The 23,766-nt window shown below is 31.5% G+C and overlaps 2 protein-coding genes across 2 annotated transcripts; both read right to left on the bottom strand.

Annotated features, from left to right (window-relative positions):
- Positions 1–1,522: 1,522 nt before the first annotated feature.
- Positions 1,523–14,130, bottom strand: LOC106688022 (calpain-7). Its single transcript, XM_014432280.2, has 8 exons — positions 13,563–14,130; positions 12,315–12,534; positions 11,858–12,006; positions 10,782–10,926; positions 9,824–9,980; positions 6,179–6,338; positions 5,353–5,485; positions 1,523–1,743 (listed from the first exon to the last, which is right to left on the bottom strand). Exons 2-8 carry the CDS (start codon positions 12,520–12,522, stop codon positions 1,538–1,540), a joined length of 1,158 nt encoding a protein of 385 aa, XP_014287766.2. The 5' UTR covers positions 12,523–12,534; positions 13,563–14,130; the 3' UTR covers positions 1,523–1,537.
- Positions 13,653–14,156, bottom strand: Fdx1 (Ferredoxin 1). The gene has a single exon (XM_014432291.2). The coding sequence runs from the start codon at positions 14,154–14,156 to the stop codon at positions 13,653–13,655; it is 504 nt and encodes a 167-aa protein (XP_014287777.1).
- Between the last annotated feature and the right edge of the window lie 9,610 nt (positions 14,157–23,766).

Below are 23,766 nucleotides of genomic sequence, written 5' to 3'. Positions count from 1 at the left end.
GCAGTGACTCTGCTTAGGTGCTTATCTAGTGGTACCCAGCTTTCACTTCCGTAAAGGAGGGTAGATAGGTATATAACCTTGAAAACATGTACTTTAACATTCTTCTCGACCTTCCTTTTCCCTATAACTGTGTTGCAGAGGTGATAGTATATTGCGTTTCCCTTCTTTAAACTATTGGATATCTCTTAGTCTACCTTTCCATTCCTGCTGATTACTGTTCCTAGGTAAGAGCCTCTCACCTTCTTTTCTAATATTGATGTATAGAGCTTGTATACAACCTGGGATACGACAGCTAGGTCTATAGTTCTCACATTCATTAGCATCACCTTATTTTGTGAATTGGGACAATTATGTTGTACTCGCAGTTCTTAGGGATAGATTTTTCAGTAAGTAACTTCTGAAAAAGGCACTGCAATGCTTTCAATAATTCTGTTCCACCATATTTGATGAATTCAGGAACGATGCCATCTCTTCCTGCTGCTTTCCCTAGTTTTAATCTCTCCACTGCTGCTTCCACCTCTTCCTCCCATATCACCTCATCATATTCTCCCCGTATAATCATTCGCTCCTCGGCATCTCCAGAAAAAATCTAAATAAAAATCAATACTCTAAAATTTATTAATTATTGAACTTCACCAAAATATTTCAGGTCCACATTTAACTGGTTCAAACAATAATAAACATTTACATTGTGACAACTTAAATAATGTAGATAATTATAAGAAGAAAAATGTAAATTTTGGAGCTAATGTACGACCAGAAGGTAAGAATCGATTTGATTTATTTTTTACCATTTTTAATTCCTTATTCACAATCATTTGAAAAATCAAAAAAGTGTTTTTGGTCCACCCTAGTGCAGACACCCACCATTGCTAAAAATTATAGTAGTTAGATCCACTTAAAAGTAGTTCATAATAATCTTTATAGGAATAGCAGTTTCCATGATATTAGCCAAAATAAAGTAAAAAAAAAATGTTGATTTATTGATTCTAAAAAATAAAAAGCTTTGAAATCTATATCTATGATAATATTCAACATACAAAGCTAAATGGCTTAAATCTATTTTACTTTAAAAAGTACATAATGTTTTTCATGCAGTAGATAGTTTGAGATATATTGAGTATGGAATGAAAATTTTTAGGTTTTCTCTTGAATAAAATAAACTTCTGATAGTTTGAGATATATCGAGTATGGAATGAAAATTTTTAGGTTTTCTCTTGAATAAAATAAACTTCTGGTAGTTTTCTGAAATAGCCAATTTAGATTTTTAATGTCTAATCAAATTCAAACAACAAATATAAACAAATCAGAACCACCAGAGCTTTCGAGTTGTGAACGTGCTCACGTTCCTTGAACTAAGAGACCCAAACCATGGTCCTGATGAAGACCTACAATGAGAGTCAAAATGGCTTTCAGTAAATAGATTTTTTCTATTTTGAATTATATCGCGACTGCCACCTGGAATATCTTCCCATTCAATTCTTTGCAATCAACAAATTAACTTCTAATTTTTTTTTATGTACACCTATTAATTTTTTTAAATGAAACTTACACTATTCGAACCTGGAAAATCATATCCTCCCATCACTTTCATGTATGCCTTTTCCAAAAGAGAGATCCACATTTCATTTTTCTTTGTTGAAAAGGAACTGAGGAGTTGGTTGTACTTATTAACGGGCAAAGTGTCATCAATAATAACTTTTCTAGTAACCCCATTAAGATGTAATTTCACCATGTACTTTCCTGTAAATAAACTCTGTTAAAACATATTTAACATTGGAAGAAATCCTATAATTTTAATGATAAATTATTAAAATAACAAGAAACTAACTAACTTACGAAGAATCAATAAGTGAGGACAAAATGTTGTTCTATTAAAAAAGTTGATAGCTGCAACATAATCTACAAAAACTTTAATTTGATTATTGAGTACATATGGTTGCAAATCATGCTCTGTCATTATAATAATTGAGAAAGGTTATAATCAAGGCCAGGATTTTTATGCAATTGCATATTTTGTTTGCAAGCATTTTTTAAACTGATCGAAAAGCTTTACGAATCAGTGAGCTCAGATGTTTATTTTGCATATTGAATATTCTGCGTATTTGGACTATTTCAGTTGAATAAAAAAATAAATAGAGATAGAAATAATAAACTAAACGAAATTCCAGATAATAATCAAAGTTTCACCTTCATTCAATTAATACTATATCAATATAACAAACCCTACTTAAATAATAATTTTTTTCATTTCCCTGGATTCCATTTCTCCTTCTTGTCCCTTTAGAACATCACATTCCATTTCAAATTTAGTTTGTTGCTTGCTTTCCATACGAGTAGTAATATTTATCATTTTTTTTAATGCCAAAAGTAAGTGTGTCATTCAACCAAAGATGAAAAAGATTTTACAACTGATAGAAAATCATTTAAGGCAACAATAGTTCAAAAAATATTACAAGTAAAAGAAAATCACAAATGCATTCTGTCACCAAATTTAAATGCAATATTTCTACCAATGAAGAGGAATGAAGTAACTGTCAGATTATGTATTGATTAGTAATATGATTTGAATATAATTATTTAACTAAATTTGCCTCTTAGTTTTCTAAATCATTAATGCTAATATTTTTTTTATGTTTAGATCTAACAGCAAATTAATTCAAGTTTTTAGAACCTTGCATCAATGAATTAGGATGAATAAATGGAAAACAAGCAATAAAATAAATTCATTACAATCAATTGATAATTTATTTTGCACTAAAGAAAAATGAATTTAAAACAACCATTTTTCCATTCTTCTAAAAGGCCAGGCTGGTTATTAGTACATTTTAGTCTTTATATTTTATATTTTTTTCACTCCATATTTCACAGGTTTTTATTGCATATTACCTGGCATATCCTAGGGATTTTCATTGCATACAAATACGGGCCTTGGTTATAGGACAATAAGAGATCGAGCAAAAGAGACATTTATAACTTTACTCATATCCCTAACCTTAATCACTTGGTTCTTATGAAACGTGTAGAAGTAATTAAAAACCACTCTTAATTTGCTAAACTTGCTTTTGTTTAAACTATTACTTGTATAAATTAATAAATACCCACATTCTTACACCATTTATTTATTTCAATTCCATTTTTATAATTTATTTCCAAATAGTTGTATTGCACCCTCACCAAAAGAGTGTTATATCTCATAATTTACAACTTATCAGAAATCAAATTTAAAGTTTTGCATGTACAAAATTATTCTTTATCAACCATTGAATCTTTTTTAATAAAGCCAATTTTTGCTAAGAGGCTTATTGTAGTCTCCTTCTTAAGTTCTACGCTAAATTTACGAGGGTGGTTTGAAAAGTTCTCGGAATCACCGCTAGATGTCAGTTCTAGAGCAATGAGGTTCCCGCGCAATAATCACACCTCCTTTGAGAGTGAACACGTGGCGTGAGTGGTAGTGACGACTCTTTGTTGTTGTTTTATGTGTAGTGATTTGTGACAATTGAAAAAACTGAGATTTGAGCAGTGATTAAGTACTTTATAAAGAAAGATATGGAAGCAAAGGAAATTCATGCCGACTTTCAGAACAAACTGGGGAACTCTGCTCCTGCATATTCAACTGTTGCCAAATGGACGGCCAAAAAGCGCTACGACTCCAGAATTTATCGCAAAAAAACATAAAAATGTCATGGAGGATCGTCGACTGAAAGTGCATGAGATTGCTGAAGCTGTAGGGAAGTTATCTGAACAAGTATATCACATTTTAACCGAAGAATTGGGAATGAAAAAATTATCCGTAAGATGGGTGCCACGGCTCTTGACATTAGACCATAAACGCACCAGATTGGAAATGTCCAAACAAAATCTGACCCGTTTTCAGCGCAATCAACAAGATTTTTTGTGCCGGTTTGTGACTACAGATGAAACTTGGGTCCACTACTACACCCCAGAGACAAAACAGTAGTCAAAGCAGTGGAAACATGCTGAGTCACCACCACCAAAGAAAGCAAAGCTAGTAGGTTCAGCTGGAAAGGTTATGGCCTGTTTTCTGGGATGCAAAAGGCATTCTGCTCATAGATTATCTTTCTACTGGCCAAAAAATTATGGGGAAATACTAAGCAAACCTCCAAGACCAACTACAGGAAAAGATACACAAAAAAAGGCCTGGTTTGGCAAGGCAAAAAGTCATCTTTCTTCAGGACAATGTCCACCCGCACACAAGTACTATTGCCATCGCAAAACTTCATGAACTGAGTTACGAATTGTTGCCAAATCCACCTAATTCACCTGATTTGGCACCATCAGACTTTCATCTCTTCCCCAAGCTGAAAATTTTCCTAGGTGGACAGAGATTTCCTACAATGGAAGAACTGACAGCCGAATTGGAGAGGTATTTTGCAGGCCTGGAGGAATCTCATTTTTGAGATGGGATCAAGGCATTGGAGCATCGCTGGACCAAATGCATTAGTCTACAAGGAGACTATGTTGAAAAATAAAAGTAGTTCCACCAAGGTAAGACACTTCTTTCTAGTATATTCCGAGAACTTTTCAAACCACTCTTGTACTCCGACAGTTCATTTGCTAATATATTATAACATAATTATTTATTCAAAATTCTATAAATGTATTGCCTAACACTCAATTGGTTTATAACAACATTCATCAAACTTTTTCACTGGGGCACCCTTCTAAGGCTAAAAAAATTCACAGCTCCCTTATTGGGCTAAATAATTTTTGCTACACCAGTCATGCTAAAATAAAATTTGAGATATGATTATCCTTAGTGTGGTTGAATATGCAGGAGAAAAAAAAACAGTACAAAGTAAATAAAGGAACACAATTTATATTTGATATTTTAATTATAGTTTTCTTTTTTTTTAATAGTTTCAGAAAGTGACCTTTGCTTGAAGTATCCCTGACATATGCTTATGGGCACCTAAGCTTAGTTTTTATTACATATTTTTATTAGTTAGTACACCGTTCATGTAGCATTAGTTTGGTATTTATTATATTAGATCTTTTACAATCGTTTTATTCTGAAGAAAACAAACCTGATTCGTAGTTGGTGTTTTATCAGGGCTATCTTTATTTTATTTAAATTATACAGACAGGGTATAATCACAAAAATGTAATGTCAATGAGCAAAAGTCTAGATGAATGAACCCTCTGCACTCTCAACAAACTTCGTACATACAACAAGCCAAGTAAGTCAACCTTTTTGCGTGAAAGCTTCCAAGTTATAAATTGTATAATTGCATTATTTAATTATCTACTTAATTAAATTATTATCCACCAAATTAATTTCTAAAGTAGAATTACAAAATAAAAATCAATCTGAGCACTTATATAACATACCAAAAGGATTGAAGAGTGGTTCTTTGTTTTTTTTACGAGGGTAAATGATTTTGGTTATTAATCGTTTATGAAATCTCATTTCATAGAGAGCTCCTACAGCAAGTGAAGCAACAAAAGAACAGTCTGAAACAATCTAAAACACAAGTAACAGAAAAACTAAAAAATTAAAAAAAATTAAAGGCATGCAAAAAAAAAAATCTTAAAAGTTATGGAAAGCTACTACCCGGCGAATAGCAGATTAGAAATTAAAATGAAAGATTGTAAATGAGTGTGAAGTTGAAATCAATATTTAACATTAATTTAAAATAAAAATTAATGTTGGCGATACAAAACAATTTTTTTAAATATCTATTGATTCATTTTCATATGTTAAACATACAACTATTGACTTTGTGGGCTGAAAATTGTGTTATGTGACAGAAGATGGAGAAATACCCAATGGCTACTCTCATTGTCTTGACTAAACAATTTAAAGATAGGCAAGCAGATTCTTCAAATAACTTCTTTTCAGCCTTCTATCTCGTAGTTATTGAACATGTGAGTTATGGACATGCTTCTATGAGTGAGAAGTTTGTGTGTCTGTGTAAGTCAGCTTTAAATATCTTTTAGTGGGTCCATATTGCTGCTTTGCTTGAATAGTAACACAACTAAAATTAATTATTTATTATAGCCCAATTTCTGCCTAAGTTTCAATTTGAACGAAATGAGTATAATAGCCTCAGTCTTAGATTTAGCATTTTCCTGTTGTTCTCGAAATTTGGGAGCCCCATGTCATTCTTTTATTAAATATCAGGCAAAATTTATTATGGATCCTATATTTACTTACAGTCTGTTTGATGGAGAAACAATCAACTTTTTCCCCTGCAATAAGCACAGGCTCGGAGCATATTTCTTCAGGTCTTGCCCACCGATGAAACTCTCTTCTCTGTTTAGGAGATAGTGCCAATGGACCATCCTTGTCCGTAAAAGGAATTGCATACTGAAATCTAGCACATATCATCAATAAAAAAAAAGCAACTACTTCAATGATGGAATAAACATTAAATTATAAAATCGAAATCATCTATCTCTTAATATGACAAAATTTAAATTATATTTATTATTGTAGATATCTATATATTTTTTTTAAAATCAACAATATATTCAAGTTAGAAAATAATAACACCAAAATACACAAGCTACATACTTTTCAGCAAATCTTTGTTTTGAGTTTTGAAGAATTCATAATTTACAAACAAAAACTAGCTATTTTTCACGACCTCGAGACTATTGTACATTTTCAGGATGAGCAAAAATCTGTATCCGGTCAGCCAATAAAAGAGAAGTATACAATCTTACATAAACCAACCGAAGAACATTAAAAGTGGAATAGTGAAGGGCTATAACACTAGATATTCTTAGTTTAATATATTTTGTATATAATGTTTCTAATTTAATATATTTTTTAATTAATTGATTGAGAGTGATTAATTTTAATAATAACACAACTTCAATTGTTCCTTTTACTCTAAATTAAGTTGTTTCAATTCACCAACGTTTCAGCCCTTAGGCCATTATCAAGGAGACAACCTCATTATTGATTTGAAACTATTTATTAAAAAAACTTTTTGCACTTACAGGCTTATTTCCCATGTCAAAAAATAAAAATATATAACTTCAATGCATCAACAACAATTTTTTTAAATTTTTCTTCTTATTGAAATACAATAATACTATTAACAATAAAGTTTTTTAATGAATTGTGACAAATCAATAAAGGCCTAAGGGTCGAAACGTTGGAGAATTAAAATAACTTACTTAGTTGAGATTCGAGTGGGATCAATTGAAGTTTTGTTATTATTACTAGATATTCTATTTTAACTATAGCCAAGATTATTTCACCAATTTAAATTTACAAACAAAATGTCCTGTTACGGCTTAGATCCCACCCTCAGGACCACTAAAATGAACAATAGATATTCTAATGTATATATAAATGATAGTCCGCATTATTTGAAATTACGAAGAAGATGGTCAGGGGTGTGTTCAAAAGAAAACAAAAAATGGTAATAACTATTGATTTTCTGATGTTTCGTTCCACTTTATAGAGCTTCATCAGGGCTAAAAAGGGCATACTTGAAATAAAGCCGTTAATGGTCGCCTCCCTTCCACTCTGTTAACTTCCGATTTTTGTCAGTTTTGTTATCAGTTATATTAGAACACAGGATATTCTAGTTAGTTTAAATTTCTGGACTGTTGTTAAACAAACATGTAGGACGTTTGTGGCGCTAATGCCGTGCTGGTGGGAAAGTTCTAGAAATTACAAATTCAAAGTAGGTAAGAACCTGGGATGTTACAGCAACTTTTTAATCAAAGTTGATTCACTGAATGTGCCACTTAATATCATCAGTTTTACATTTTTTTTTTTTTTTAATCATTTTCTCTAAAATAGCTCAAATGATTTTCACTTACTCACTATTTTAATAAGTAATTAAATTGTCTTTAATATTGGCTAGGTCTTATTCTGATTGAAATAGTCTGACAGGGTTTAAATGTTAAATTTTCATTGTTAGTAATAATAAATAATAAGCTTGGATGATTGGATGGTGTTGAAGAGGAATCGAGGACCCTGCTCGGAGTGAGAAATTGGAGAGCAGCTGCACTTAACAGATTAAACTGGTTGAAGCTGCTTGAGGAGGACAGGGCCCAGTGGGTTGTTGTGCCGATTGAAGAAGAAGAAGAAAAAATAAATGTTTTAGATTTTTTTGGCTGTTTTGACAATAGTCAGAGTTTGTTTCGACCACATTATCATATGGAATGTGTATTGAGAGAGAAAGTGTTACCATAATTAAAGAAATTGTAGTTTTGAAATGTGCAAGGATTAACTTCATCTCAGAGTAGAGTAGTAAGTGAAAGTTGTCTGATATTATGCATCACATTGTATCAATTTACTAATTGCAATTCATTAGTTATTGTATGTTTTTTTCAGGTTATAAAATATAAAACATATGTAACTAATATTTTAATATATGCTAATATAGATTAAATTTATTTTCTTTAAATAGCTTTTATCCTATTTGAAACCGTCTTTATTGCATAGATTAATAATATATGGGTCATTCTTCAATTTTGGTGCTATTTGAGTTACATAGCTTTTTAAGAATGATCGATGATCTCAATGTGAATGATTTAATAATTTCTCTGTCAGTATCCTCCTTGAGGCTAAAATTTCCTTTCCACTTTAAGATTCTAATCATTCATTGTTCTACAGGTATAAAACATATGAGGCTCTTTTGACATTCACTAGTCTTGTTGCAGAGTTGAGGCTGGGACTCTACAAGTTAATAGTAACAGTTTCTTTTGTAGTAAACCTAAAAATAATGACTGTAATAAAAATAAAAAAAAAAAATAAAAGAGACACCAGTCACTATAACATTTTTTACTTCTATCATACAGTTTTTGGTCACTCCCTAGTTTGTTTATAAAATGCCTTGCGATATACTCTCACAAAGGAAAATTTCGGACTGAAAGGAGATCAGGACAAACTTGAAGGAAGCAGAAATCAAATATTATTCTTCGTTCCCTTTTTTAACCTCTTCAAATGGATCCAGGATGAGAAAGAGAATGAAAACTGTGTGAGTAGTTTTATTGGTGGTCAATCTCTAGTACTCAATAAAATCAATACTGGTAAGACTTAAATTTTGTATGTTATATAGTTTTATATAACACACATGGATAGAAATAGCAATTAATGTAAGTTTCCATAATTCCAGTTTGATATTTTTCCTTACAAATTGTTTTTATTGAAGCCATGGGAGTGTTTTCCCCACTTAAGTCAGATCATTTATACCTAAAATTAGTGCTAAAAGCTTCTGTTAGTTTTTTTAGATACTCATTAAACATATGAAATTTGTTTATATACTATGTTCAAAATGCTATTGGTATATGATGTTGGATTAAACATATATATATATATATATTGGTTTTTATTATAATGGATGTGATAATAGTGAAGAAGGGAGAATGCTTTAAGTATTTTTAAGAGAGACATTTGTTTTGTCAGAGTTTTAAACGATGTTTTAGGCTGAAGATTATTTATGATGAAATAGTTGAGACTGATCTCTGTTAGATAAATATTTTCTATTAGATTTAATACAGTAATTAGGTGCTCTATTTCGTTTTATTACTAATTATTCATATATGTTACCCCCTAGAATAAGATTTTCTTTTTTTAAATCGATTTCATGAAAACTATAATATTAAGTATGTGTTTACTTCAGAATATTATCAAGGAAAATTTGCTGAAGACGATAAAAAAAAACTGACTTTAATTTTTAAAAAAATTTGATAGCTCAACAGCATCAAGCTTAAGAAATTTTTCCGGTATAAACAGTTTTAATTCTACAATAATAACTATAATAACTACTAGATATTAAATAACCATGACTATGCAATAAATAACTACTACTAAGAAACAAAAGCTAATAATTACCTTTCGTTCAAATCTATATCCATAAAAGGAACAAATTCATGCTTGTTAATTCTAGATGTTGCAAGGAGAACCTTTTTCTCTTCTTCTGTATACGTCATCTTACCACTCACTTTCAATTGTTGGCTGTCAGTTCTTTGAAAGATTTTGGATGGGAGATCTTAGAATACAAAAATTAAACAATGTTAGTAAAAACATTACAAAAAAAAAAAAAAATGACCAAGCACAAATAAAAAAATACAAAAAACAACTATTCGTAAAATTCTCTATATTAAATAATTAGCATCAATTTACACATTAAAACATTGAAAAATTACAACAAAAGGTCAGCATGTTTATATTATAGATTATGACTTTTGCCAAATTTACAATAATAGACCCACTAAAATGAATAGGTATAAATGAATAATAAGAGAGAAAATTCATTAAAGGTAAATAGTTTTCTGATTCTTAGAATACATTAAAAATTGAATAAAACTCCAAAGAAATAAAGAATAAGAAAGTAGATAAAAACATTTAGTTTCCTCATTCTATTCTTAACTTTTGATAGAAATTTAATAGTTAAATTATCAGCCTCTATGTCACCACAAATAAGTTCATTATTTACTTTTCATCCATGTGCAACATTTCAGCTATCTAGATTTTTTTAAGAGTAAAATTAATTCCTGTTCAACCGATTCCTTGGAGCAGCCCTGATGAAGCCCTGCAAAGTGGGGCGAAACGTCGGAAAATAAATAGTTGTAAACTATTTTTGTTTCACTTTTGACCGCAACCCTGACCATCTCATATATAAAATTAATATTCTACATTAAAAGTCATCCAAAATAAATTTATTACTTAGACAGATGAATTATATTAAATATAAACATATCATTAACTATTGAAAAATATAAAATGGCAGTTCTGGTTTATGAACACTAATATATACGAATGTTTAAATAAATCAAAATAAAGTACTTACCTTTTTTTGATAACATTGGAGAAGTACCACTATGTTGCACATCTGCAGTATTTTTAATTCCTTTCAGAACTTCTGCTCTTTCTAGAGCATCCAGCATTATGGTAGAAAGTTTGTTCTTTAATTCTGAGTCATCTGTTTCTGTTCTCTAATATAAAACAAAGTACATTACGGAATAACCCCTTTATCAAGTCTTGCAAATGTCTTTACCATTTAACTACAAAAACGTTCTCATCAGGGTGGGCTTTAGGAGCAACATGAAATATTTTTTGATACTAGATTATGGACTGAGACTTATTTTTATATATTTTACAAACAATAGAATATGTCTGTGCTTTTTAATTATATTTGTGAGGTAAAAATATAATCTAAGATTTTTTTTAAATTAGTACATTTTTGATGAAAAGTATTCATTAAATAGCACAAAGAATGAGTTCAAATACTTGGATTTTAGTAAAAACATTGAAAAATACATACAGAATGAAAAATCACTTTGCTACACAATTTGGAACAACTATCTAGTTCCTAAGCCATGATAGTAATATAATAGGGTAATCGCCAATGATGTAAACCCCATTCAGCTCTCAGAAAGGATGTTAGGTACGGAGCATCATGTTGATGGTTTACCTAAATGCTCCTCATAGGCACAAAGTGTGCATTAAATAAGTGATTTTATTAAGTACCAAACAGTCCTCTCCAAATTCTTTAGCTTAACAATTAATATTTTACCACTTTTTTATAAATTATAATTATAATGCTGATTAACTGATTATATCTAAAATCCAGCAATAGTGGGAAAGGGAGAATTTCCTTTATAATAACAAGCATAAGCAGATAAATAAGCATATTTATTATATATTATTTATAACATATAATTGTAACACTTATTTATTTATTATTACACATAAATATATGGTGTAACTACTTTAAATTTTAGGCTTACACTGTCCCCAATGATTACTCTTTTATCATAATAAATAAGATTTGTTTACATCAACAAGTTCTTTTAGTTGAGTTCAATCTCCAGAGATCCTTTATCGCAATTGTATAATACAAAATTGTATGGTTAAAGGACTTACTGCTTCCATTGCAAGCTCAATAGCTTGAGTGTATAAATCAACAGCTGCAGATTCATTTTTCGACTCATCAGCATCTAAAGCTTGGCGAAAGAGAAATCTACATTTGTTCAAGTTTATAAGTTCTTTATTCTGAAACTCTCTCTTTTCAGCTGAAACAAATGAAAACAAAAATTGTTTATTTATTCAATTAATGACAGAATAAAGTAATAAAATAAGATAATAATTTTGGTTTTTATGATTTTTAGAATGTAGTCATTTTACTACCAGAATGTAACTAATTAATAATTTCAGCAGAAGTTTAAAAGTCACAGCCAAATTTTTAACAACCTAAGTAATCTAAATTTAAATTTTGAAAGATTATATAACTATTCTTAAGATACAATATTCAAACAACCATTATAACTTGCATACACTTAAAAATAATTATAAAACTACACCAAAATAATGTAATAATTACATGGCTTTTGAATAGTCTCAGCTCTTTCATCATATTCTTGAGCTTTCTTTAAGAGTTCATCACGCAAGATTCCTTCAAGTTGTTGAGAAGCTCTGCATAGAAGTCGTGAAGCTTCATGGTAGAAGTACACAGCAGCATCAATGCAATTTCTTTTATCAAAATCAACAGCTTTGAGTGCTACATCAGCCGCTTCTTTGGTTAGCTCCATTATAATTAAACTCTGTAAATATTCTTGCCTGAATTATTTAATACCAGAATAAAATATAAAATATTTAAAAGTAAAGAAATATGTTTCAGTATAATAATGTACTTATTATTTTTAAATAAGCAAAGGATTTTCATTTGAAAATATACTTACACTTAAGTAAAACAAATTTTCATGATCATTGTAATTGTTTTGAAATGAACAATATGTAATCAAACATGACATTTCCTAACTGATGACTCAAAGCAATTAAGTCATCAATAAAAGATATAATAGATAAGTTTTCACCAGCAATTATGCTCTAGAATTCAATAAATATATAAAAACTAGGGGTGCTTTCATTAATATCAAATTAATCTTCTACATCTCAAACAAAAATTTCCCCTGTTAAATGTTCCTATATTAGAAATCAAATGTAAACATTTGAGGAGCATAGTATCAAAAGTCCACTCATTTACTTTTCACATATAAAGATTCTCATGGTTTTGAGTAGTAAGTGGATTTAATAAACAAGAAAATAAAAAGGTACTAGTACATAAAACAAGCTCCAATGGCGGGAACTTTAAAACTGTTATACAGAATGTTATGAGTTAGTTTAGGCTGGATCTCAACTGATAAGGATCCGTTAAAGAGGTTTGTGTATTCCTTTTGAGCGAGCAGAAAGCAACAGATTTGTTCTATTCAAGGTAGCAATAATAACAGTATAAGCAGGAATTTTGAATTTCCCATTGTTGGAACTTATTTTGTACACACTACTCAAACACAGTCTGAAGGTGAACAATTCAAAACCTTATATATAATTTGAAAAATTAAAAAATGTTTTCCAATATAAGATTGCTAATGACTGTCTAAAGAGGTTTTTTTGGAATGTATTTGTTGTTTCTGTGCAATTCCATAAATATTTTCATCAGCTGCAAGTTAAATTTCTTAGATAATTAATTAGTTTAGAAAAAAATATTGTCATTTGGTATTTTTCTACAAATCTTTCGAAAGGAAAAATTCTATAATTTTGATTAGAAAATTAACAATACCATAACACTAACCTGCTAGATGTTTTAATAAATAAAATTAAGTTTTCACTAAATGTGTAAAAATCCACACAACTTTCTAGACTATGTATTCAATTGTTATAACTAATGAGGTTTAGGAGTATGCCCATCCACATAAAAGTTTCGTGTCGCCTTTGGAAGTTTAATTTCGATTCCATCAAGTTCCTTAGTTAAAATAATCTGGCACCCGAGTCTGGAATTTTCTTTCAAAAATGGTGCTAAGTCAAGAAGATCCTCTTCTTTTTCTTCAGCAGGTGTCAGCTTATCAAAAAATTTCTGATCAACATACACATGACAAGTAGTACAAGCTAGGGATGCTTCACAAGCTCCTTCCATTTCTATCCCAAACCTGTGGGCTAAGTACAGTACATTGTCACCCACTTTTCCCGTGACTGGTTTCCTATTTCCATGTTTGTCAATATAAACTATATTAACTACTTCTTCTTCGGATTTCGGGTCTTGATACTCGAACTCTCCGTGAAATAACAAATTACCGATGTGAAATGGTCTATATGAAAGGCTTAGCCTACTTTTTAAGCAGCGAAAAACATCACTTGTCACAGAAAAAGAATTTCGAATCAACTGCATAGCCCATCAATCTAAATACTGTTAAATTCGAAGGTTTCAGAAGGTAATAATCTGATAACAATTTGGAGATAAAAAGAGACAATCGATTCACTGACTTATCGATTGAATATAATCGATAATTTTACGTATATGTTTAAATCATGTATGTATTAGAGGTAGAAGTAATTGGATGACTACTTTCTTTTTTTACTTTTGTTCAATAATATTCTTGTTAAGAAAATATTTTTATTTAAGAATAAAAATGCAATTATAAAATAAACCTTCCGGTTAAGAAGGGAAAAAGGTGGCGATCCGAGGAGAATATTGTAGTTTAAGATCACAACTGTCGACTTTCGTTGAATATGCTTGCTGAAGAGAAAAAACTTTAAGCGGAGTTTTCACAATTACGGTGGTAGTGACAGTAATAGTGATACTGAAAGCTGTTGCAGCCACTAAGATCGTGTAAACTTAGATTTACTATCGTACAATCAAGATTTGCTTGAATGTTCGTAGTGCTATCAACTATCTAAGCAAGCACAATAAACGCGCGTGGCAGGTATCTGTTACATGGAACCTCTGCTTTAGGATTGTATTTAGTATAATTCTAATCATTAGGATTATTTTCTGATGAGTATACTTATGATTCTTATTACTTATGAAACTTTTTTTTTTTTTTTTTTTTTACTTTTTGTTGTAATATTGAAGACTAGTTTTGTTGGCTATTGAAGACCATAGTATTCTGTAGTTTTTGAATATTCACCTTTGTATATACGGTATTTTTATATTTTATATTTATAATTTATTTAATTATTTGTTTTCCTTATTCTGACAGTCAATGAATTTATTGGTTAAATTGGTTTAAACTATCTTCGTAGTTCTTTTTACTAACTCAGTCAATATCAATTGCCATTTTAATTCAGATTAGTTAGGTAACCGCAGTTCGGTCAGCTTTCGGAAATATTCAGCATTCCATATAAGGTCGGCGGATAAATTTTTCTACGAATCAGACAAATTGGGATTCGGACTCTGACTAAAATGTGATTTGAGCTCTATTTTGTATTGCTTACTGTTCTTTGAGGTCAAAGTAAGCCAAATGAAAATTATGGAAATGTTTGAAGATGGTTCACTCCTTCGAAATCGTGTCTATACATAGCTAATTTATATCTACCTTCACAATAATTATTATCCAACTTCCATTCAACATAACGAAAAAAATAAATGTTGCGTTCATTTTTCTATGAAGTTATATGTTAGTACAAGTCCTTATACGGATGCATTTTCTAATACATAATTTTTTTTTTTATTGCTTGTTTCTTTTTGTGTTATAATTTCCTGTGATATTGTGACATGTAGTCAACCTACATACTCGCCATAATATTATGTCTGAAGGGTACGATAAGTAAACCTTCCACGGAAGGCGAGAGTGACCGCCTTCAGCGGACCATGTTTTTTGCTCATCTTATAATGCCATACGGCAAACGAAGATATCATGTAAATTTGTATATATAATGTATTGTATTATATATTTGTATTCTGTAACCATATATAAAAATAAAGAGGTTTGAAAATAAAAAAGGCGAGAGTGGTTTTTTCAATTTTAGCCAGATTTTCAAAGTTACCCGTTTTAACTAACTTAAGAATCCTGTTTCCCTTTCATGTAAAATTTTCAAAGGTGATATAGAACCGTTGCTTCCTGGGAGTTTCAGTGGGGCGAGTCTGGTCAGGAAGGATTGCTTTTTTTTGTGTTATGATCTCTTGAGAGACTGTGACATGTCGTACACCGACCAACATACACGATATAAGTATCTGTTTCAAACCTTTTCCAATTTCCGGTGCTTTTAAAATATTGCTCCATTTAACTATCTTAAAGCCTCTTCTTTCCGTTTTAAGCAAATATTTCAAAAGAGATATAAGACCGTCGAACTCCCCAGAGGTTTTAGTAAGGGTGGGTGTGCCGGGAAGGATTGCATGATGTATTTGTACGACAAATGATATCCCTGATGTAACTCGGTCTAGGTGATAAGGGGTATGATGAAGGACCTCCTAGTTTCATCAAATAGTTTACTCGAACGTCAGGAAGGTGCACCTCTGGGGGCTGTATCCCTCATGCCTATATATTGCAGCTCATTTGCTGATTATAATTATTTTACAAGTAAAAAGAAAATTGTAAGGATGAAAAAAAAAATGTATCTAACATGTAAACTAAAAGCTATTAAATGACAATCTCTTCTTGTATAAAATTCTTTAAAGATCGAAATAATAATCATCGCCGTAAAAATATTGTTTTATAGGGTTACATGAGTGCAATAAATGGTACCTCTGGGTACTTTCAGACCAAGTCCGTTAGCCCATCCAGTCTTATTCCCCTATCTGAAATTAAAATTTAATCAACTCGCTTGACCTTCATAACTTGAATCAATTACGTCCGATAATCAGCACCTCCTGAAGTATTCTTTTCTAATGAGTTCCTTCTCCTTTCTGCTTGATTCGTCAACATGAAAATATTTTCAAAATCATGCGAAATTGACTTCATATTTTGAGAAATGAAAATTAGAGTCTGCTGAAACATGTTCATTAACCTTTGGCATCACAATCAACTGGAAATTCCTTCAAAAGAATTTATCTTCTGTGCATCTTTAATCCTTATTTGTATCGTGTAAGCATAAACCTTGAACTTCCAATCCTTTCCTTAAAATATAAACAGATTTGATCATTAACTGCATTTGAAAGTATAATAATTATATACTTTGATTAATTTATAATCCACTGTAGAAAAATGAAATCTTTGGTTTCTATTTATATCTTTAGTAATAGACACTTTTCGATTGGGTTATAAGCAGTGCTCTTGCCTCTCCTCTAAGTTTGGTCCAACCTTCGTGGCTATCCTCTTCTCCTCCTTTTTTCCGTTCAACTTTTTAATGTCGCCTTTCTTATAATCCTAAGATAAGAGGGTGTAAAAGAGAGCTTGGTTAGAGACGGATGGGATTAGTTGAAGGCGTTAAGCATGGGAGGATGTTAAAGGGGAAGTAGTTACATAACGGAGCGATTAATTAATAGAGGAATTGTCTTAAAGGAGTACGATCAAGGGGGTGCGTGATTATTGAGGATTTTTGAATCGGTACATATAAATCCAAACTGCCCAGGATTGGGGCTATTTCCTATTCACAGCAAACATTTCAATTATTATTTTAGAATTTTAATCTTGACTATTAAAGAATAACTTAATATATTTTTGTTTTATTATATTAGCTACTATTTGATCCGTGACCAATAAATGGGACAACTAACCATGAAACTAGACTTTGACACGCAAATTAACACTTGAAAATATGTTCTCTTTACACCCTTTTCCCTTTTCTTTCCTATTATTTACTTTTTAAAAAGATAGGATAGAAAGTAAAATCAGATCTCCCTCTAAAGTGGTTCTGACTAATATTTTTTCAAATTTTAGGGATAAGAAAAAAAGGCTTGACTTTGAACAAGGTAAGATATTTTTGGCTTTGGCGCGTTGTGAGCCTTTAATAAGTATTAAGTAATGATTCATTGCTATTAGTCTTCAAACACCAGATTAGCTCTAAAAAAAGCTTCGAGTACAGAACAATAGACTTGTTACAAATATTAGTTAGAACCTTTTTAGAAGTAGTCGATCAAACGCTGAATTCATCTCTCTTTATTTTAATGAATACACATTTAAAAACAATGTTAATTATTAGTAGGTAATGTTTGCAAATATTATTCATGATTTCTTTATAAGTGATAGAAGCACACAAAAAATGTGTTTTTAGACTATGAATCAATTCCACCCTAGAAACGAATGTAGTTTACAAGATTGTAGATCAAGGGGTAAACTGCACCATAATGACGATGTAAGTCGTTGCTGTGGATACCATCTGTAACAGTAAAAATATATATATATATTTTGTGAAAATTTAGTGCTTGACACATTTTAGGGTTGATAAGTGATACAAATGGTGTAACAACTATATGACTCGGGTCAGAAGATGGATCTCGAGAAAATCACCTTTTCTCTTACTGTGGAGGATAATATAGTAGATATGAGAGGGATTAGGTAGTAAATACTCCTGAAGTAACTGGATAAGCTTCAGTTAGAAAAAGAATTTATAAGTTTTTGAATTTAAAACATGGTTAAGAAAAGAAAGATGATTGATCTTTTGCTTGAAAAATTGAACCTAGTTAATGAAAAAAGTAATATTCATAAATAATCTAATTGGAGAAGATGGTCGGGAGAGGGGGGGGAGGTGCAGTCAGCAAAGAAAAAGATATTTATTTATGCCGACGTTTCGACCTGAGTTTCAGGTCTTCATCAGTATCATATTATACGTATCTTCTTACCTACATAATATTATATTTCATCTTTCACTGTTATCAATCTGCTACCATCTAATTCTATAATTATCAATCAATTATTTTTTATGATTCAATTATCAATTTTTTTATTATTTATAATTCATTCAAAAATGGAAGTCATTAACCTCAAAAAATTTTAAATGAATTGACTCACCAGACTTCCTAGAGAGATAATCCCGATTATTATTTATGATTCAATTGAATATTTTGTATAATTCCATATTTGTTTGTATACTATTTCTTTTCAATTTTATGTTTCTCTGAATGTTGGTGTTATCTCTGTTGTTCTATAGCCCTGATGAAGACCTAAAACTCAGGTCGAAACGTCGGCATAAATAAATATCTTTTGTTTATTTATATTGCTCTTTGCTGTCCGCACCTTCCGACCATCTTCACTAATCAGTAACCTACGGTCAACTACCAACACCTCATGATAAATATTCTAAGTTGAGCATCGAAAAGGAACATGAGATAGTCGGTTGCACAAATGATTTTGGAATCATGCGGTTTTTGGAAATAAGTAAAACGACATTAAGTAAAGTAATAAAACATTGATAATAGACGTGAAGTAAGTCACAAAACAAATCGACAAAGATATGAAAAAAAATGGTTGCGAAAGAAATCCGTGCCAAACTAACATGGTCACTAAGAATACAAAATTTCAACGATTCGAAAATTATTGATAGGTTTAGTTAAGTCCATGGTAATGGTTTTCGATATTCTCTGAAAGCTTATTTCGACCGCTATCATGTCAATAAATATAATTGTAAGAGGAATGCTTTTCTACTTCAAATCCAAATTCATATATAAAAAATATGTCTATAATTTAAAAAAAATAAAAATTACTCACTCTTCCAATTAATGAGTAATCAAAATTGAAAAATCCCATTGCTGAAAACTCGACTTTACGTTTCGCTTTGAAGTGATGACGTATTCTCTTCTACAAACAAAATTAATTGAGATACTTATTGATGATTTCAATAATATAAATTAAATGTAATGCATGAGACATAACTTATAACTGAACCTATTATAGTTTATTGGTATACTATAAATCCAATAATTATAACAACAAAATGTACAACGTATTATGTACAATTACGACTTCTTTCCGGAAACATTACATAATAAAGATTTAAAGAACAAATTGTTATTTACTCAATCTCCTCCTCTTCTCACAAATAGCAGTATGAGGATCCCTTTGCTAGAGCTTGATCCAAAAGTTTTTGGATCCTCTCGCCTTTCTTACCTTTACGTCTTCCTTGGCCTTCCTCTTGGCTCCTGCCTTTCTACGTTTGTTTCGCACATAACTCTTACCAATCATTTTACTGCCATTCTAGCAACATAGCCTACCCATCTCAGGTTCTTCCACAATATCTTCAGCTAGTCCAAGTTTCTCACATTTCAGTCTTAGCCTCTTTTTGTTTCCCCCTCTATTCTTCTCAAATACCGCATCTTTATAACATGAAATTGACTCTAGTGCATTACAGTGAGAAGCCATGATTTGTTTGAATAGATGAAGATTGGTAAAAGTTTTTTTTTTGTAAATTACGTTATTTGTGTTTTTTGACCTTTTTTTAAGGGAATGAAAAGAAGAAGAATAAGTTGTGTTATAAAAATTACTATTACTAAACACAGCGAACTCCATAATACAATATGTTTTAAAGCTTCAAAATTATTATAATACTTACGTTACGTAACATTTGTTTTGTGCCATCATTTAGGACTAATCTGTACAACGCCTTGTCAAAGCTCTTGGCCTGAAAATAAAAGACCGAGTGAATAATTATTGATCAGGGCATATCCTTGTAATATTATATTCAAAATTTTTCTAAGGATATTAAAGTTAATTAATAAGGAATAAGGAAAGCACCTTTAGAACTGTTTCCTGACAATGAAAAACGATAACTAAAACTGTGAGGGTGTCAATTATCACCCATACCATGGCTAAAATGCTGTCGTTGTTAAAAAAGTGGATGTGCACAACAAGAAGGTAAACTGTACTAGTTGTATAGCTGAAGGTAGACAGGATGAAGATGAACAACTGCGGAGAGTAGCATCTGTTCACGATTTCACAACAAGCTCCTAAGATTTCGTGACATTGGGTCCACTCTACTGCTGTCGAATTGTAAAGGGAATCTTCCAAGAAGGAGAAGTGGTTTCTGATGGTAGCCAAAATACTAGTGAACTGTATCATCACGAGGTAAGCGTTCATTGTCATCAACCCGATGAAAATGATGAGAATGGGAGGAGCATCAGAAAATGTGTATTCAATAACGAAGATAGGGACAACAAAAACGAACAATGAAAAATAATGTTTTTGATAAGAAAAGGAGTCGTGGTTTTGAGTTACATCTTCCACTCTCTTGAGGGCACGAAATATCTTACTAAATTTCTTCAGGTTTATGCAGAGCCAAATTACAGAAACCGTAGGTACAAGAAGTGGAAGAAGGTGAGGAGTAGTAAAGCTAATGATTGATGCATAACTGTTAAGATTAATGGACTTATAATTAAATTGATGAAATAAGACATATATCATTGTACAACAGATAAAAATCAGGTACGTGATGGTATATGGAAGCAACATATTAGAAAGGATGAGCTTGCTGTCGATGAAAACAAAAGGAAACACCCCACAGAATGCTGAGATCCGAAACATATTTTGGAAGGTTTGTTTAAGAGTCTTGGAAGACTGTTTTGTGTTGTCCTGCATTATCCCGGTCCTTATTGACGAGTACAATCCCAAACGGAAACTAATCTCTTTTACAATAACGCTCAAGTCTCTGATTAGATGGAAAGACTCTTATTCTGTTTCTTGGATCAACATTCTATAACAAAATATTTCAATCACTCGAGTATATTGTTTGGTATTGATCATGTCATAAATATTATATCGTCATAACAATGCTAAAGTGCCATAACTGAAAATTTCTGATCCAAGGTAAATCTATGATTTTAATATACGTTTGGAGATCTATTATTTTTAATTAGTGACGTCATACTTGCAATTGGGTCTTTTTTCAATTGCAAAACACATTAAAATGGAACAAAACTCAAGATACCAAATTTTGCAGATGTCTGTAGCGATACGCTACCTGCTGGTCTAGACTACTACTACAGCCACCTAAACAGCTATTACCCGCCATGACGCAACCTTGACCTGCATGACGCTACCAGCTAACACGGGAACTACTACTGGCGGCAAGCAAACGCCGTATATTAATATTTGTACTATTCATTGTAAATATCTTAATTGCAACATGTAACAACTATATAAGTCATTATAATATAATATTATATATAAATGTATCATTTGAATTAATAAAGATTCCAATAGAATTTGCTGATCCACTGAAAGCTAAAATCTTACATATAGTACCTCTCGATGGCGTTTAATATCCCAGAGACAAGAGTAGGCCAAAGTGAGACCTCAGTGTGAAATCTCGCTTCACGAGAAACACCTCCTTAGGAGGCAGAGGACAACAATTTACATAGTGGATCAGTACTTTTTAGTGCCATATTTTTTGGAAATGTTTCTTGTCTTTTATTTCTCTGCCTTTTCTGAATTCCTCTTCCTTCTTCTACCTTTCATCCTTTCGTAGGACCCGTGAGCTAGCTACCCTCCGGACTTACATACCTTCGTATCTACAGGAATAGTACCCGGTAGAACGGAGTCATATTCCTGCCAGACCCGGCGTCTGGCTACCCTCCGGGCTTGCCTTCCTTTTCGTACCTACAGGAATAGTACCCTGACGAGGTTCCTATCCTCATAGAACTTACTGCTGGAACTCGTAAGTCTCATCTTATCTATTCACCTCCTAATTAACTACCTTACCTAAGTGAGCATGCATTGTCAAGACCTTCTGGTCAAAAGTACTTAATCAATTGGAATTAGATATAACACCACCACCTCAACATGTCACTAGGCTTTGTAGCAATGGTATCAACTTAGCTATTTGTGAAGAATAAAGTTTTTTGACGGATTAAACTCTTAATTTCAACGTAAAATATGTTTACATAAGCAAGGTTTTATTGCCATTGAAATAGTTTAACCAAAATTTAATGCCGAATTTTCAAAATATTTCGCACCTCGATAAACCCTAAAATACGTTTTTTTATAGCAACAGTCAAGTTTCGAAAATCATTTCAGGATGTCCTTTGACTTTGGTCCCTTACTAATGTTATAGTATAAGAGTACTTTTGGCTTCGTAACTAACATTACTTTAATAATATAGATTTATAAAAAAAATTATTTACATGTTTATCTCACAAAGAGTATTTAAAACACATTATATATGGCATTTCTGGATTTAGTAGAAAACAATGTCTTTTGTTACTCCATGAATACTCCCTTCTTAATCTTTTTTTAGGAACTGTATGTTTTATTTTAGCTTTGGCAGCCAAAGTTGAGAAATTGTCGTTTCGATTGCAATAAAATACGACAACATAAGTATCACATAGAACATCTCTAATCGATATATCATTTCCAGATGTGGAGAAACCCTTAGTCTATTGCCTGCGCTTTCTTCTTACCTTGAATGCACCACCTCTAGTTTTTCCTATCCCTGCCTCAACGATTTTGGGGTGTTTAAGAAATATGATAGAGATGAGAGTCAGTCAAAGTTATTCTACTATCTACTCTAAGAGAGTTGTCCGAAGATAGGCACTGTAAAAAGTATGTCATAGAGACTGTATCTTCTTATTTCAAATAAAGTAATGTATATCTTACACTGGTAGCGTGGTGCCACCTTGGTAAGGCACAATGATACTAATTCCAAGGACCCGAGTCAAATCCGGCTGGTCAGAAGATTGTTTTCTATTACTCTGTAGCCGTGAGTCAACCCTGTGGGCTATGGAGCCCCTACTGGGGTCCACCCAGCCTCATAAATTGGCTTACCCTTAATTGGGTAAAATCTGGCGGTCGAGCGTGATTCTGACCAAATCACCTCCTTGCACAACCGTTAGTCTAGTAACAGTACTTCCTTACAAAGCTGAACCCCTGACTCTGGGTTGTAGCGGTACAGATTTTAATTTTTAATATCTTACACTGCTCTGTAGCCACAACAGCTACACTCATATAGAAATTTACACTAATATCAGCTTGGTTGTTAATGTCAAACAAATGGTTTTAATATCACTATCAAATAACAAACATACATATAGAAAGGTATTAATGAAATAATTTGAAAACGACTCCTTACCTTTTTTACTGTTTCGTGACAATGGTAGATAAAGATCCACACACGGAAGAAGGAGAAAAATA

Source organism: Halyomorpha halys, unplaced genomic scaffold, assembly GCF_000696795.3.
Source record: "Halyomorpha halys isolate HHAL.00 unplaced genomic scaffold, Hhal_1.1 Scaffold1041.1, whole genome shotgun sequence".
NCBI lineage: Eukaryota > Metazoa > Arthropoda > Insecta > Hemiptera > Pentatomidae > Halyomorpha > Halyomorpha halys.
Note: the sequence above shows the minus strand (reverse complement) of the source record. Positions and strands in the feature narration are given on the sequence as shown.